Below are 17,507 nucleotides of genomic sequence, written 5' to 3' on the forward strand. Positions count from 1 at the left end.
TGTTTATATACTATACTCGACAGTGTTAGATATATACTACACTCTCGTTAAGCATGCTGTACTAATTTTGAAACGACCACTTCATGCATTATACTAATTATTGTTAATTTAGTTATTCTACGTCTGTTTGACTTTAAACTAAGTCTTTCCATGGAGAAAGAAAAAGGGCCTCGCTTAAAAAAACATTGGCTGTTCACGATCAACGTAAATGGATTTTATCTCCCATCGAGTTACCTGACATTTTACATTTACAAAAAAGCTTTTACCCTCTTTCTTCGTTCCTGCAAAAAACAATTTAGCTTCTTCGCCGAATCGATTATTGCTTTATCGTCACCGACGGGTTCCAAAAATCGTTAAGAACTGTCGTTAAGAATGTTAAGAAGCGAAGAATTCTGAATTGTTTCTCGAACGTGAATCCACCTAAATCATTAATCGTATAAATATATAAATATGTATATGTATATGTTTAAATATATGTACACATATATGATACAGTTAACCTACGTCTGTTTCTAAAATAATGCTTAGTTTGCACATTCACAGATAGAAACAGTTAAATTAGAAACACTTTACAAGCGACTTTATTCCTTTTTTTTTTTTTTCTTTTTTTAAACTATGGTTCTTAGTTTAAATCTTAACGTTTACATACTTGGTAATTTGTCGAACGCAACGAGATGCACGGTGCTTCGAACAAATTACCAGCGGGCGAACTATAGAAATCATTTCTATTCTAAAAAAAAAAAAAATAAAAATACTTTTGCGAAAGAATCGTTCAAGGTCCATGCCTTAGATTGCGAAACAGTGAGTATAGAAATATAATAGTGAATTATAGTGCTAGTGAAAATGATTTCTATGCATGGTGACGTTTGGTAGAAACCGAGACGAGATTTCGATTCCCTTGAACGCGTTTGGTAATGGTTTTACACATCAGCCATGATCAACAACGCACAAATCATTGCATAAAGTGTCGGTGGAGGAACAATTCAGTGAACAAGACTTGCCGATGCTTGCTACACAAGGAGCGCATTCCCATGCAGTATATTCAATAATGGAAACTAAAGTAGCATCGCCCACGCAAATAAATAGCGTACAATCCAGACAGAAACACAATTGGCAATTTTCAGAACTAGAGTACAAATTAATCAGGAGCATACGTCAGGGATTTGCTTAATTAACCCATCGAGCAACCAGTTACTGATGTTCGTCTTCCACGGCACCCGCTAAAAACTACATTCGTTAATATTCTGGTCTCTATTGAAAATTTTTAAGTAGAATGTTTTTTAATGGAAGACTGGTACCTGATGGGTTAATCAAGAGAGCGAACAAAACAGGAGCAGCGTCCTCAAAGCGTTTGGTAGTTTCCTAATGTTAGCCAACAAACGTCGTTCTACTATTCTATTCTGTAGAAGTGATAACAGCTTCTGGTTCTGAACATTGCTAGTTAGCAATTAATATCGTGGACACACTAAGGCGTACTGGAAAAAAAAAAATAAAGAAACTAAACAACAGACAGACTCAACCACTCACGAGACATATGTACTAATCGTCACTGCCTGTACGGCATCAATTAAATATCAATCAAGACTCCATTTTACCTGAGTTCAGAATGGAGCCTTGCGTGGGCCGAAATAGTTGAAGTAGTAGACGTAGTGTTAAACAGAGGAACAGATAAGTTGGCATACATTAATTAGTCGAAAACAACGTCAATGAATTTTACTAAAGAATTCGCTATTTTTTTTTTTAAAGTTCGTTAACGTCTTGGATACGGTTATTTATAAGTGGTAGAGCTTAAATGTCGCTGCTAAAACGCTAGGCGGATCTGAGAAAGTGGGTTTCTTATTACCATGCTCAACTCTCTTTGGCCGCGAGAGCGATCGCGGTGTGACATTGTCTAAGAAGCTATAAATGTTTTCAACTGATCTGTAAGTTGTGCAGAAAAGTTGAACATAGCGTGACGACATAACAGTATGATAGAAGCTGTAAATATAATAATACGAAATTCCAGTGTAGTGGTAACTGCTAATAGGGAAACCGGTATTACCAAACATTTTTCAGGACAGTGAGAAAATGTTGATCGTGTTTGTTCTAGGCGACAGCAATCTCCTTCTATAATATACTATAAATTTAACTATAGAAACGATCTATCATAACGAACTTAGCTTAAGAGACTAAAATTTTATAGTAACAATGTTTTACCAAGTTTTAATCGTGGTTCGCGACACTATAGAAGGAAATGCTAGTGAAGGATGACATGAATTCTTAATATAAAAAAAAGAAAAAAATTAAAGAAAAGGAAACAGGTGAAATGGTGTTCTTTTCTTTAAAAACCAACATATCCAATACCAAAGGAACACGTGACAGTGGAATTTTAGACAATCTAGGGCAAATCGTAGAGTGACTATCATGGCAAGGTGATATATATAATATCAAAAAAAACACTGCATAAGCCACATTTCAGAAACGAATTATAGATCCTTTATCGAATATAATTTAAGAAAGCGAAATCAAGGCAACGAGAAGTGATTTAAAGTCGATATCGTTCTAAGACTAAGGTCCTTAAACACAGTGCCATTAAATTTATTGAAGCGTTATTCGAATAATTCCATTGTAGTTTAAGCAAACTAAGATGTCGCATTCATTAAAATGATGAATTTGCATAAGACAATAAGTCATAAAAATCTCAAATAAAATATTATAAACCAATTCATTAAGTTTTTATGTAAGGTAGCAATCCATTTAGCAAAAATTCTGCGTCTGTAGCAAGCTCTGCGCCGAACAGAGTGTTAAACAAATATTGTCATAGCATAATTAACTAAAAACTCATTTACTAAATTCGCTATGTGGTCAACACCATGGCAAATGCTTGCAGAGCGAAAGAATTCACTTGTGGAAAACCTTCAAAATTACCTTTTTGTTGGCGTACTTATGGTAGTACCGTTGGATATTGTTAAACGTTATTATGAACAACAGTAACGTATTAATTCTGTGTTACTAAACCATTAAGAAATTATATGATGTGTAATCGTTTCGAATAAAATGGATTACTACGAAACGAATAGTCAACTAATGGATGAAATAATGGAATGTATGAGTGAATTCTCGTGTAAACGACAGACAAAAAAAAGAAATCTTTTTATTTACTGTACGTTATCCAATTTGTTAGCCAATTAAGTTTCTCGTATCTTCTATGATTTCATAAATTATATTCCCCAAAGCTCTCCCAATATTTAAGTTAGTCTTAACGTTCAACGTTGAGCACATAAATTGCATAGGAATGGTATATACGCCAGTAATTTCGTTCACTACTAAGGTGTGCAATTAAGAAATCATAGAACGTATATCACTGAATTTAAATTGTTCGAAAGTTTCTGATCGTAAAATTTAATCCGCACGAAGCGAGTGTGTCCTTACCGATTCCAAACGGCTTCGATGGCGTGGTCACGAAGTTCTCATCGTTCCTGGCGTGGCCCGTGGACGCTCGTCGCGAATGCAGCAATCCATTTAACTCGGTGTTCAGATCGGTTACGCTCTCGGAACGCGTCACGTTCAACGAGTCCAAAGAGGCGTCGGTTCTCATAATCTGAAAGCATCGTGTCGTCGTATAAAGCACATCTCGACAAATCTATCCGGTCCAATGATTTCGAGTAGACGATAGTGTCGGAAATTAAAAGAAAAAAAAAATAAAGAACAGAATCTTAGAGAGCAACAGAAAATAATTAAGATCATCTAACCAGCGCGAACGGATTCATTACACAATCCAATACATCGATAGGTTTGAAGACGATCGTAGATATAATTAACAAAACGTTCTACCGAGGATGCGTGGTAACGCGAAGCGTGAAATGAAATTAAGAGAGAATAAAACAAATTAAACGAAAAGCATACAGTGCGTCCGAGACGGCGGAGAGGCAGTAGTACCTGCGAGAAGTTGGGCACGCTTGCTGTCTTGCGCATAAGTGGCTGTCCTTGTGCTTGCAGCAATTCCTTCACCGCCACGTTTTGTCGTAGTCGGTCCAAAGTGAGAATACTTTCCACCGCGGAGACACCGCGTGTATATTTCTCTGAATAAACACAGCACGCGTGAGCTCGAATTTAAAATGACGGCTGGAAGTTGGTTGGATCCTGAAGGGGACGATCATCCGTGATCGACTTACCGATGTATGTCTCGCCGTCGCACAAGCTGTTGTCCTCCCCGCTCGCGGCTATCTGCGCCAAACTCTCGCGATCCTCCAGTTCCTCGCTCGCCTTTGGTATGTTAGAAACGACCTCGTAGGTGACGCCCGTTTGGGTCAAGCAGTCAGAGTGTACGATCTTCTTGAAGATCCGGTCTGTGATGCTTTGTCTTTTGTAAATGTTCAAGGCCAACCGTTTACGCAGCACCAGGTCCATTGGCGCAGGATGCGACAACCGTACCGTCGTCTTCAAGATCAAAAAAACCCGCTCGTTCGCTGAAACGCACGACCATCGTGAGCCTCGACTCCAAAATCGGGTACAGTGGATTTAAGTTAGACAAATTGCAAATTTACCATCGGTGACTTTGTTCAGGTGTATGTTGTCGTGTATACTGGAGTCCCAAGCAGCGATGGCGCACACGTCCTTCTCTATGCGTCGTATTATTGGTAAATTGTAAAACTTGTTACCGTGTTCCTTGGGTAGAATGGAGTTCAGTCCGGTCACGGAAACTTCCTCCCCTGACTGGTGGGTCGAAAGATCGTCCGCTGCACAGAGATTCGATTTCGCGGTTGCAATTACATTTTGCTTCTCCAAAGTACTGGGGAGAGAAGTTTCACAAGGGAAACCTCGTTTAGCGGTTAAATTTCATTAAATTCGAAACCCAACAAGGTAGCCTGTTTCTTGTTCTCTACTGGCTCAGATTTCAACCGTGTATTACCGTGAAAGGGATAAAGAAAGCGTACCGTTGAGATCAAGGAACAGAACAGGTATATGGGGTTCCATGCCCGATGGAGGGTTCCAGTCGGCAGGCGCACCAGGAATCCCAGAGCCTGCCGCAGGGACTAAAACTGCGTTCCTCTCTTCCGTCAGGCTGACCCACTGATCCACGAGGCTCTGTTCTCGTTCTATGTCTTGTTCTGTTTTTTCTGCGCGTAAGATTAGATTAGAACCCCGAGGGAAGATTGCCTCGTAGTCAACGACGATACCTTGTTTATTGATGAGTTTCTGAATTTGCTGATCCAGGTACTGCCTCCTTCTCATCAAGGCTTCGCTCCACTTTTCCCTCAGCACGCTCAGGTCTTCGTCCTGGTAACTGTCCAACGGAATCTGAAGGCGATTCCTCACGGACACGCTGCCGACCGCTATGTTCAATATCGACTGGCAGATTATCGGCAACGTTCCCGAATTTTGTACTGGTTTCACGCGAACTTGTATCCGTCGTTGCTGTCCTTGACGTAATTGATAAATACCGCCTGAAAGGCACGGGGCGAGCTTGCGTTATAGAAGCTTGTGATCAGGAATTCTAACCGCTCGCTAACCCTAACCGTAATCTGGTTAATCGAGACGGATTAGAGTAACCCACGGTAACCGCGAAACCAGGTTAGGGTTAGAGTTCCCGGGCTGCGGTCGAAGAAATATACAGATGGACGTCACGTACCCGTCCACATATCCTGTTTTACGACTACATCGACCGGCGAGTACTCTCCTTGTTCGTTGAGCTCTTGAATTTCGACCCAGAGTTCGATCTTTCGCGTCAGCTCTGACCATCGATCGGCAAGGGATCTAGCTTTGGCCAACTGTTGCTCGACCTCCCAGCCCGGTTTGCTTCGAGAGAAACCGGCGCTTCGATGGCCCCAAACTTCTATGCTCAAGGCACCTTCTGCGGGTGAAAATATATTTACGTTATTCAACCTCTTGTCCTCTCTCGAAAGGACTACGGGTTCGAGGATTTCCTACCAGCACAGTGTTCCATGAACTCCTCCGTTATGGGCACGGTGAAATCTTTCGTGTGATTGAACTTGAACGCCAAAGAGTCCCTCTGGCCAGTTTGGCAATTTGAGTTGAGCTGCTCCGAGTTGTCCACGGCTGGGACCACTATCGGCTCCGGATGGCCGCAGAACATATACTGACAAAATACGTAATGGCTCAGCGACAACGGCAACCCGGTGGCCTGTTTTATCGTCACGCGACAGATGATATGACTCGATCCAGAATAATCCTCGGGCTCGGACGATGTCGAGTCGGTGGACGACTCGGACGCCGCCTCGCAGATGCGATCCTGAGGAAAGTGGCCGGATATGCGACTAATTTCAACCTGCAGTCGTCCAGCGACTTCTCCCTGTTGGCTGATAATTGGCGTATGATAATCTAACCGAACGTCGTGAAACAGAACTTCTAAGAAAATATTCGCTACTCCGATAAGATTGTGATTCTCCTGGGACTCGTAGAACGGGTCTTGTGTCTTTCCCAGCACTTCATCCTGTTTTAAAAACAGAATTAATCTTGTCAATATACTTTCGTTGCCTTAAGGAGGGTATTCCAGTCTAGAACCTCCAGACCAGAACACCCCCTTAACCCATTTATGCCCAAAGTAAAAATTGGTACTGAAATGGTGCAAATTGCAATATCAAGTTTGATAAGGCATAAATGGGTTTTCTGAATCGAGATAATATTACCTTAATGGCAGGTAATCGTTGACAATTATTGGGATCTTTTCTCTCCTCGTACATGTCCCGCATATCGACTAACTTATTTTCTAGCTTCTCCATGGACCACACCTGACTGCCCATGTTCGTTCTCTTCACTAGAATCGCGGGCTCGCTGACGAAAGCTCCCCGCTGAAAAAATACACTCTGCATATCGGAGAGTGCGAAAGCAAAACGAACAGAAATAAATAAACACAAGAAAAGGAAACTGAAACGTCACAAAATTAAAAATTGTTAATCGAAATAATATAACAAATAATATAAATAATGTAACGGAAGATAGAACGGCGAGTCGACGAAACGATACAGTGAGCGAGGCTCAACGATACGGTAGGCGTAACAAAACAGTATTAAGCGATCAAATAATTTTGTGTCTACTATACGTAGCGCATCTTGTCAAGAGTACCTTTCTATTCGGACTTAAATTGTTCGGCGGGATCTGCAGGGTGACGCTAAATTTCGTTTGCTTCCCCATCTCCTCCGCCAAGAAGTTTGCCTCTTGCACCAACGCGTTCGCCTTCAAGATGTCCGCTTTTAATTGACCTAAGCTTCGCTTGAACATCTCGTCCCTCTCTTGGGCCCATTTCTCCACGCGCATTTGCGTGGTAGGCGTGCAGGCGGGCAATTTCCCGCTTTGGCTGCCCCTTAACGGGTCGTACGGTACATACGGTGAATACGGCGTCGACGGAGACAGAATATTACGAAGTTGCTGAAACTGACGCTCGTACTCTTGCCTCTGCTTCTCCAGCGCGACCTTCGAACAAAGAAATAACCCATCGACGAGACTCCTACCTGACAATACAGGCTGCAAATACCGGGACTAGCTTGGACATTCACAGACATCTTGTAACATTCTTCCACGTTGAAGTATGACCATAAGTCTAGACAATATTTAGCTTACCTGTTTGTCCTCCTCGTGTTGTTTCTCCAGTCTAGCAATGGCCCTTTGAATCGGATCGTTCGACAGCTCGTTGAGCATCAGTTCCTCCCTCGCGAAGTTGTAATCGATATTCTGAGCGGGCGTCTGAGGCTCGCTGTTAATCGCTGCGAAGGGAAACATACAACGGTTCCCCGCGGATAATCCCGACAAGGTGGTTTTTAAAATTCAATAAAGCCTCGTTCGAGCGTACCTGTTGCGCTCCTGGGACAGTTCACCCGGAAGAAATGATGATTTCCCCAGACGATCCTGTCGCCGTGCAGCAACGGTGTTTTTTTCACCACCTGCGTGCCGTTCACGAAACACCTAGCGCCGTTCAACGGCGTCATGTAGAGGCCAGACTCCTCTATCGTGATCACGCAGTGCTCTGGCAGGATACCCAGCCCGTGCAGCTGTATGTCCTGGTCCGTTTTCGCCGAACGTCCGCCGACCAGCGTCCTCTCCTGATCAAACAACACACGGCGACGTTACAACCGATCACCTATACCCGATATGGTAAGCGAACCGCTCGTTACTCCGTACGTACTTTCAGATAGTAAACCAGCAACTCGTTCAAGCTGGGATCGTCGTTGAGATTAACAAGATAGTACTTGTTCTTCTCCACTTGGATACCGGAAGCCTGCACGCTGATACCCATTTTCTCCAAGGCCTGTTGCCTCTCGTGCTGCAACCTCTCTGTCTTCACCAGCTTCTCCTCCCATGTCTGCGACATCTCCTTCATCAATCGTTCCGACTCCGACAGCTTCTCCGTTATGTCTGTGCGTTGTTGTCCCACTATCGATCCTTGACCCTGTGTGCGTGAAGGAAAACAGAATTAAAGAAGGAACCCAGAGACACGCTCATCGTTGGAAACTTCAGCAACGGTGAAACTCGATCGCTCGTCACGCGCGCGCCGTATGTCCTATTAATCCTGTCGAAAGTAGAATCAACAGGGCTCAGAGACTAGGATCGATGGGAGCAGCTCGACGAGCTTAAAACGCTAATCTTTAATGTCCTAGCATGCTAGCCGGGTGAGTCTCTTAAATGATTTTCTCATCGTCTTTAGCAGCCTGAAAAAATGTTTGTTCGAAACTAAATTTCGTTTTGCATCTAATCCTTTGATAAAAATAATTTGTGAAACGCTCGAAGACGCAACTGAAGTTACTCCAACGACTTGGTTTTTCCTTTGGCGAAACGTAATTTGTCTTACAGTCGCGTGCAACAGCATCTCCTTCAGCGTCTCCACTTCCTGCCTCAGTTCCCGAATAATTCTTGCGTTGGGATCCTCGTTGACCACCGCGTGATTAACGATCCTCTTCGCTCTGTCCGCGTATCGGAGGGTGGAAAGCGTCTCCTCGTAATTGTCCGCCGCGGGGGACACAGTGGCTACCATCACGGTTTTACTGTTTCCACCGAGGTTGTCCTAAAGTCGAAACACAACACACGTACAGACGAGAGTTTCCATCGATAAAACATTTTTTTTTTTACTGATTTCTTCTACTGAACTGTAACACTCTGTTCCCTCGACTTTCTCTAGCGCGCGAGTCGCCGCTGATCGCAATACTTAACGAAAATTGCACATCTTTCTAAAAAAATTTTACATTAGCCAGATTATAGCCCACCATTTTGTTCGTTAGTCGAATTTTTTTTTATTAGTGAGACAGAGCGAAGCGTAGGAGGGATGAGTGGCGCGAAAGATTTGGAAAAATTAATCAAATGCTTCCAGAACCGAAACGTGCAAATTCCTCGTTTGGAAAATGAAATCGAACAGTCCCTTTATCTCTTCGATTTCTTTTCCAAAGAATTTTAACTTAAAATTAACAATACCTTCAACAACCACGTTAACACGGAGTCTCTGTACGGCACGAACTTGTCCTTATTCTTATTACTTCCGGAATTCTGATCCGCCAGCTTCGAAATGACTAGACCCAACGTCGTTAGGGATCTGCAAATATTTGTGCCTCTTCTATACCGTGATCGATCGCACAACGCCGACTTCGTGAAAGATCACAATTAAGCGGATGCCATTAAGCACTTTTAATGTAATTAACCCATACCGTAAGATACGCGACACGGTCAGGTAAATTTTATAATAAAACGTAAAAGTTGAAACCGTCACGGAACAGTTGGAACCGAAACTTTCATAATAAAAACTTCCCGCGTTCTAAGTTCCGGCGAGAACAAAGTTCTGGATCCCTTTGAAAGTCTTGTTTTGCTTTTGTTATTACATCACTGTTACGATATATTGTAAATATAGGGTTTTATTTAATACGAAACTTTTGCTAATAAAAGTTCCGAAGTAACCGTTCCGCAAGAACAATTTTCAAACGAGTTTCCTCTCATAAAATTACAACAGATACTTTAAAATAAAGTTCGAACTGGATTTTAAAGCAGAGTAAAAACTATTTCCTTCGATCTCTATGGTCTGGGTTATTTTTAAAGATTTTTAATTTTAAAATACGACGAAAATATAGAAGCGACACTGTTCGCCAAAATGGCGTCCCGAGAAGATCGCTACCGAGCGCTTACTTGTTTATATTGCTTCCTTCTTTAAGCCTATCGCCCACTGCCCCAGTTTTCACAGCCCTTTCGCTCCCTGCTAAGTCCACCAAACTCATTCTGGAGACCTTCTCCCCGCTGACGCCGCTTTTGGTGTCCGTCAACGTTTGGGTGAGGATCACGGAGAACACTGCGTGCGACCGGGAGCTCTCAGAGTTCATGTTCGTCGCCGCCACCGTCCTCGACTTGTTGCCCTCCGCCATCAGATTGTCAATATCCTGCGAAATCGTCGACGCTTTTAACGCAACCACTCCGCACAGTCATACTACAGATCCAAAGAAATTAACTCCGCGAAACTGGCGCCCCCTAAACTCGAGAAAGCTCGAGTCTCAAACAAATTGCATTAAAATAGTTCCACGGCTGGTCGATAAGAAATAAATTTATATTTGACCGTATCTAACGGTAAATAGAAAATCACGGTTAAACAACGGCGTTAATTAGTTCCTAAAAGAACGCATTAACTCTTAAAAGCACACAAACGTGCATGGGATTTTAATTAATAGCTTCGTTTTTCGAAGTTAGGTTATGCACGAGGATAATAATGAAATTTGTATTTGGATTGAATTTATATCGACGCGGCTCGATTGTGTCGGCAAATTAGGGAATTACGGTTAACGGACGATTCTAATTAGTATCTGAAAGCGCACGGTTACTCTTAAACGAATACAAATGGCCGAAGCGTTGCAATTACGACGAATCGCGGGAAGCTAATTAATAGGTTTGTGGATGGTTCTACCGTGATGAAGGGCCAAGGAACGTTCCCTGAAAATACAATGTACGCGAAAGAATAATTTCTAACGTCCGTGGTAACGTCGTAGCAAATTGAAACTTATCGCGCGTTACTGGTATGCGCGAAACGTGTTTGTTGCATAAAGGAGGCTGGCACTGCCTTCGCCGTATGTAAAACGACCTGATTTTACTTTCTGAAAGGATCGTGTATCATTACCTTCGTCCGTTTAATATTCGTACCACGGCCGAACGATCGCCAGTAGCCGTTTGATTTAGATCGATCACGATCGCGACGGTTCGATCAATTTGTTAAGCTGCGCCGATAGACTGGTTTTGATTGTCTCGTTAGTCGAGAAACAACAGCCTTGTTACCGTCCATATCGAGAGAAAGTTAATTTGCTACGGTACGAATCGCCTATTTTATAATTTAAGACTTTGTTAAAACGCTTTGGAGGACCTTTTATGGATGCTAACGATACCTACAGCGCTTTGAAAAAATGTTATTGATAATCTTTTATTTTCGGTTGTTCTACACGTATAGTTCGTTTCTGGCAGCTACGGCGAATGGCCGGTTACAGAAATTAAATTGATGAAGCACTGCAACGACAGATATTGATCATAACGGTTTCACTTTGGAACCGAGCCAGTTACCAGTCAAAACAAGCGATAAATAGAGAAGGAACGATGCAGTCTTCCCTGTGTAGAATACGCAAGGACGGTGGACATCACTGACGATTGATAAACGTACAATTAAGGATCAGTCCCGTAAATTATTACTATTACCTATTCGTCATTTTCCAAGTTTAACACTGTCAGAGCGATTGATTTCAAATAAACACTCCCCACGGTTTCACATTTAATTAAGAGTATCATATTTATGGATGAAAATACACATTAGTACCACGACGCGACGCGTGTGCATCGCACGTGGTTTTCGAGTTGCGTCGACAAAAGGACGCGTACGACTGACGCAGGAAGAAACGCGCGATTGGCTCCTGCCGCTGGAGTGGGGACGCGACTAATAGAAGCACGGCGTCGAGCCCGCGAGATTTAAACTCTGTCTAACAAACACGTTTCACCCATGCATGGATAACGTGACTTTTCGTTTAAAGAAATTAAACCTAGGCTCTTGAATTTTAAAGAAACGGGCATAGAAAAGTTATGTATATTTTTGTCGGAATTCCAGGTACGATTGTCGATATTTTCGATGCCTTCGAGAGATGCAATTTCGTCGTACGCGAAACCGACGAGTCCCTTTCGTGAAATTCGATTACTATTATCAGTTACTATTATAGTAATCCGATACACGGGAGAGCTGGAAAGCCAAGTGGTACGAAGTTCACAAAGGACACAGAGTTTCATCCTATTGAAATATCTAGGTTGTACGCGGTGGAAGTTAACGATGAAACATAATACCGGGGGAACGGAAGAGCTTAACAGCTTAAAATTAATCAGACGTCTCGCCACCTGGTTTCATTTCCGAATGCTCGTAATTGGAGAAAAAATTTGATATTTTCGTCATCTTATTATTTCCGATAGCTCTCGCAAAATGGCCGCCTCGGTGTACCTAAGGGCTGTTTCTAAAGCAACGAACGCGGATGTTCTTTACAGAAACATATTCTCTCTCCTTGTTTATGTCTTCCGGCTACTGGAACTAATGGCATTGTGCATCGTTCGTAACGCAAATCCGTACCCAGAGAAGGTTTCGTCTCTCTCTCAGAGTCCCCAACGGTGGTTTAATTCCTGGTTCATAACGGTGAACGAAATTGAACGAGAAATATTCGAGCTATTTTCTTGAATCGAAAATAATTGTGGAAATATTTATTTAAGCCAAGCGTTTGCAAATTGAACGACGACTCGGTGTTTCCGTCGCCTTTGGCGGAAGTCGCGGAAGGGTTCGCCGGGCAAGGCAAACAACGACGAGAAACAAGAAGAGCGTCTCGTTACCTGGAACGATGTGACGGCGAGTTGACTGAGTCCGTCGACGTACGGCCCCAGGACATTGTGCTCCCTGACTTTGAGCGTGTGTTTGTTAGGCTTCGGATCCAGCAGGTCGTGCACCTTCTCGTTGTAGATCTCCATGTACGAGACTTCGACCTTGTAGCTGAGCTCCGAGCTCTGCTGCTTCGCTATCATGTCGAACAGGTTGTCGCACAGCCGCGGTATGATGCCCTTGTTCTCGCCGCTACCCATCATCGTGTACGACTTCCCGGACCCTTAAACATCAACCAAACCCCAGGTCAACGACCCACAACACCCCTACACTGCTTCATGAGCAACATTTTCCAGAAATTAACTAGTTTATATTTTATTTTAGGAATGCAACGAGCATCTCAACAAAATTTCATCCGGATCGGATAAAAATGGCGGGAGCTACAGGGAGATCACAAACACACAGACTTTGAACAGTTAATTCCGGGATCTTTCGACCATTCGAGTAAAAATGTAAATCCGTCAGGGTTCTTGGGAATATATGTATCCCTTTCACCGGGCTTTGCATTCTTATCTATTAGAATTTGCTCGCGAGACGAGGTTCCCGTCTGCGAACATAAGCGCTTGAGAGGATGACGAAAGAAAAGGTTAAATCCGATTCGTCGATGGCAAGCGTGCGCCTAAGTGCACGGGTAAGATGCAAGGAGTCTTTAGAAGTGCATAATCTCATTTTTTTTTTTTTTCGCGAAACCGTCCACGGGGTTGCGACACGCGGATCGTTGTTCGTCGTCGTCTGGGTCAATGTCTTCGTCGCGAGATCAACCGTGGACGTTTATCGGCGCTGACCTCTCTAATTGCGTTATTCCCGTTAAGCTAACAACGATGGAGGACGTTCCGTTATCAGAGGAAACGAGCTAAGACGGGCGGTATCTGGACGAAAACAAATTTTTATGTGCAGTTTCTTTAATGAAAATTACGATCCGACGACGCGAATAAATGGACTAAATCGAGAAATTTTTTATTTATTTAGTTTCTGAAATGATCATTTGCAATTTTAATTATTGTGTCAAAATTGAGAATCAATTATGGCGAAAAAATTGATTACACGAAAACAGTAACGTTTTAATTTTATTTGTATGTAAATATTCAATTATCGTATGTTCAGTTTTGTCTCCAAAATGGCGTGTGGAGATTGCGAAAGCGATTAAAGAATCACGTTCGGATACAAGCAAAAGACAATCCCGCGCTCGGTCGGTAACGATAATCCCGTCGTGGAGACTTAAAAACCGCACAATGCCAACGGCGAAGTGACAAATCCGTAATCCGACACGCTGTTACAATGCAAATGAAACGAGACACTGATCAAAGCACGTGGAAACGTTCCGCGTGAAGGGAGTTTAATCGGCTGCAAAGTGCGTGGGTGTGGCTACTCCGGAAGGTCGCGAATCCCAAGGTCGAAATATATTACAGGTTGGGGGAATTGAGATTCCTTGTACCTACCGGTTTGACCATAAGCGAAAATGCAGGCGTTGTAACCCTGGAACGCATTGTCCAAAATGTCGCGTCCCAGGGCGTCGAACACCACCTCTTGACTTGCGAAACTCTCCGCCGCCGGGTCCAGGGAGTGGAAACAGTGATCGAACGCGAATGTTTTTGGTTTGTTCCTGCAACAATATTAAAAGTTTCAACGTTAAACCAACGAGTAACGCAGCATTCGACGATATCGAGTCGGCCATATTGGATACAGCATCTATCCGCCATACTGAATAGCGAGCAATCTGAGCCGTTGTTTCAATTTAATATTAATTCCATAAATAATTAGCATTTTTCGTAGCAACAGAAGGTGGTAAATGATCGTAAAATATGTATTTTTCTTTTGATGTCCAGTATCCAGCTAAGAAGTCGTAAATATTGGACAAACAAATGTTAAAATGTTTTACTTATTTTCTCAGTATTCTATGAGCTGAGAATTTAGATATTAAAAGATTTTAAATATATTTCCTTTAGTCTCTGTATTGTATATTACGTAGAAAAGCATTTATGTATCTTTGATCTAACTAGCAAAGCGTAGCTTAACTAATTTTAATTGTGTAATTTGCATCAATTAATTAATCGCTCTTATAGAGCTTCGGAATCAATTATAAACGAAGACTGATTCGCGAGGTTGATTGCGAATCGCAAGAATAATTACCCGTCCTCTCATTCTTCAAAACTACACAAAATAAGACGAAAATCAAGAATATCAATTTGTTTATCGAGGCTTCGTTAAAAAGTTATTAAAAAATTTCAAATCATTCTAAAAAAATTATTTCTAGGTTCTGGGATCAAATACAACCATTTTTGGTGAATAGACATACCCCCGAAATGCTATGCACATTTTAGAAAAAAATTCGAAAAGATGTGAAATTTTTTGATAAAATAAAAAAATTACAAATCGTTCTAGAAAAATTATATTTAGTTCCAGGGGTCAATTACAATCATTTTTGGTGAATAGACATACCCCCGAAATCCTACTCAGTTTCGAGAAAAAAATTCGATAAGGTGTGAAATTTTTCGACAAAATAAAAAAATTTCATATCGTTCTAGAAAAATTATATTTAGTTGCAGGGGTCAATTACAATTACTTTTGGTCAATAGACATACCCCCGAAATCCTACTCAGTTTCGAGAAAAAAATTCGATAAGGTGGGAAATTTTTCGACAGAAAAAAAAAATTTCAAATCGTTTTGGAAAAATTATTTTCGGTTGCAGGGGTCAATTACAATCATTTTTGGTGAATAGACATACCCCCGAAATCCTACTCAGTTTCGAGAAAAAAATTCGATAAGGTGTAAAATTTTTCGACAAAATAAAAAAATTTCAAATCGTTCTAAAAAAATTATATTTAGTTGCAGGGGTCAATTACAATCATTTTTGGTTAATAGACATACCCCCGAAATCCTACTCAGTTTCGAGAAAAAAATTCGAGAAGGTGGGAAATTTTTCAACAGAAAAAAAAAATTTCAAATCGTTCTAGAAAAATTATATTTAGTTGCAGGGGTCAATTACAATTACTTTTGGTGAATAGACATACCCCCGAAATCCTACGCACTTTCGAGAAAAAAATTCTTTACCGAAAATATACCGTGTGGCTGTAAATGTTTCTATAACTTTTTAACGATGCCTCAATAAACAAATTAGTATCCTTGATTTTCGTCTTCTTTTGGCCTCTAGAATCTTCCATTAAAATTTTTCCCAGGGGTGGCCGAACACGCTGTATATCAACTTAGCAACGGACATATTTGCAGACATTTATCAATGTTAACTCTTTCCGGCCAGAGTTTCGTCGCGTTCCCAGGAGTTTCCCGCGCGAAACAATAACATTATATCGATAATTAGAAATATTTCCCCGTTTTTCCTTGATTTACCAGGCCCACGGGACGTCGATATCGGAAAAATTCCGAGCATTGTCCGCCGCGGAAGTTCGTTTAGCAACCCTTTCTCGCGCTAAAAGCATCCGCGATATTAAATTCGATTGTTTCCCCGGAGAGGGAACCAAATCCGTACGAAACCTATCGCTAACGAATTAATCACGGGCAATAAAACTAATTTACCTTCAGAAATCCTCTGTATGCGTTTATCGCCGGTTAATCTGTATTATAATGTGAAATGCAATTATCATGGGGGTCGATAATTTGAAAGATTTGCCTGCCAAACCGGCGATAAATGTTTTTATTACGTAACTAAATACCTGTATCAACGATTTTGATACACAGACGCGGATAAGATTTTATCGTGACGTTTCTATCTCGATAAATATTGGGAAGCAGATATCTGTCGATGCTGCTAAGTTTACAGAGTTAGCCTAGTTTTGAAACGAAATTTGTTTATTTCGTTTGCGTAAAGATTCAAATCTTACATCATACTGTTGGGGAAGGATCAATATTTTAGGTTAAAATAGTGAACATTGGACCAAAATGGAGGCTCTGAAAATACAGATTTTTTCCTAAATAGTCCGGTTCAATTACTAGAGTCATCCCTGTATTAAGTTTCAAAATATTGACTTTTTTGCAGATCATTGGAGAAGGGTCTTAGGAAAATTTTTAAATTGAGCTTGTCCTCTCAAGAATGGTGAACATTGGAGCAAAATGGAAGCTTCATGTGCGTGTGATTTTTGAGTCACGTTTGCAGGGGGCTTAACGAAAATAAGATGAGATTTCATTTTCACGGGCTATTATCGGAGATAGAGGAGGAAACACACGTGGCGCACGCTGGAAATGAAAGCGATTTCCTCTTGTCCTGGATATCAGAGCACGACCCTGTCTCAAACGTCAAAAGAGTCGGACTCGTTCGAAACGACCAGGCGTGTTATACGCATCGGGCAACTATTGATTTCCCGTCGCATTTTCTCCTCGAGTAATCAGTTTCCATCGGTTTTTCCGCCCCGGAGAAAAACTGGAACATTTAGTCCGCGGCAACGGCGAGTCATCGCAGCCTCATGACTTTGACGCCAGTCCAAATTTAGGTTGCACGGCTCAACAAGTTAACTCAAATCCCTTAATTCAATTCTACGTCAATGTTCATCATACCTCTATAGTCTTACCTGGCTTAAAAATGGCTAGACTAAGCTATAAACCACAATGACAGTCTTTGATCCTCCTAAATGTCATGGGGGTCACCGGTGACCGTCACATCTAGTTAAGTTAAATCCCTCGAATCAACTTTATGTCAATA

General features: G+C 41.8%; 1 protein-coding gene across 7 annotated transcripts in view; it reads right to left on the reverse strand.

The window, feature by feature from the left end:
- Positions 1-17,507, reverse strand: part of LOC143351799 (kinesin-like protein KIF13A) — a 132,791-nt gene that overhangs the window by 14,215 nt on the left and 101,069 nt on the right. The window contains exons 3-21 of one of the 7 annotated variants that reach the window (XM_076783745.1): positions 14,296-14,459; positions 12,811-13,079; positions 10,105-10,352; positions 9,403-9,520; positions 8,786-8,998; positions 8,123-8,386; positions 7,790-8,039; positions 7,561-7,703; positions 7,066-7,413; positions 6,630-6,791; positions 5,911-6,433; positions 5,612-5,833; positions 5,160-5,426; positions 4,917-5,099; positions 4,527-4,718; positions 4,155-4,448; positions 3,886-4,061; positions 3,412-3,580; positions 1,596-1,613 (exon numbers count right to left, since the gene is read on the reverse strand). In XM_076783745.1, coding sequence (XP_076639860.1) covers positions 1,596-1,613; positions 3,412-3,580; positions 3,886-4,061; positions 4,155-4,448; positions 4,527-4,718; positions 4,917-5,099; positions 5,160-5,426; positions 5,612-5,833; positions 5,911-6,433; positions 6,630-6,791; positions 7,066-7,413; positions 7,561-7,703; positions 7,790-8,039; positions 8,123-8,386; positions 8,786-8,998; positions 9,403-9,520; positions 10,105-10,352; positions 12,811-13,079; positions 14,296-14,459 — 4,223 coding nt within the window. Of the gene's footprint in view, positions 1-1,595; positions 1,614-2,907; positions 2,923-3,411; positions 3,581-3,885; positions 4,062-4,154; positions 4,449-4,526; positions 4,719-4,916; positions 5,100-5,159; positions 5,427-5,611; positions 5,834-5,910; positions 6,434-6,629; positions 6,807-7,065; positions 7,414-7,560; positions 7,704-7,789; positions 8,040-8,122; positions 8,387-8,785; positions 8,999-9,402; positions 9,521-10,104; positions 10,353-12,810; positions 13,080-14,295; positions 14,460-17,507 lie in introns of all 7 variants that reach the window. The other 6 variants (XM_076783743.1, XM_076783744.1, XM_076783747.1 and 3 more) reach the window with 6 other exon arrangements.

This window comes from Colletes latitarsis, chromosome 2, assembly GCF_051014445.1.
Source record: "Colletes latitarsis isolate SP2378_abdomen chromosome 2, iyColLati1, whole genome shotgun sequence".
In the NCBI taxonomy this organism is placed as follows: Eukaryota; Metazoa; Arthropoda; class Insecta; order Hymenoptera; family Colletidae; genus Colletes; species Colletes latitarsis.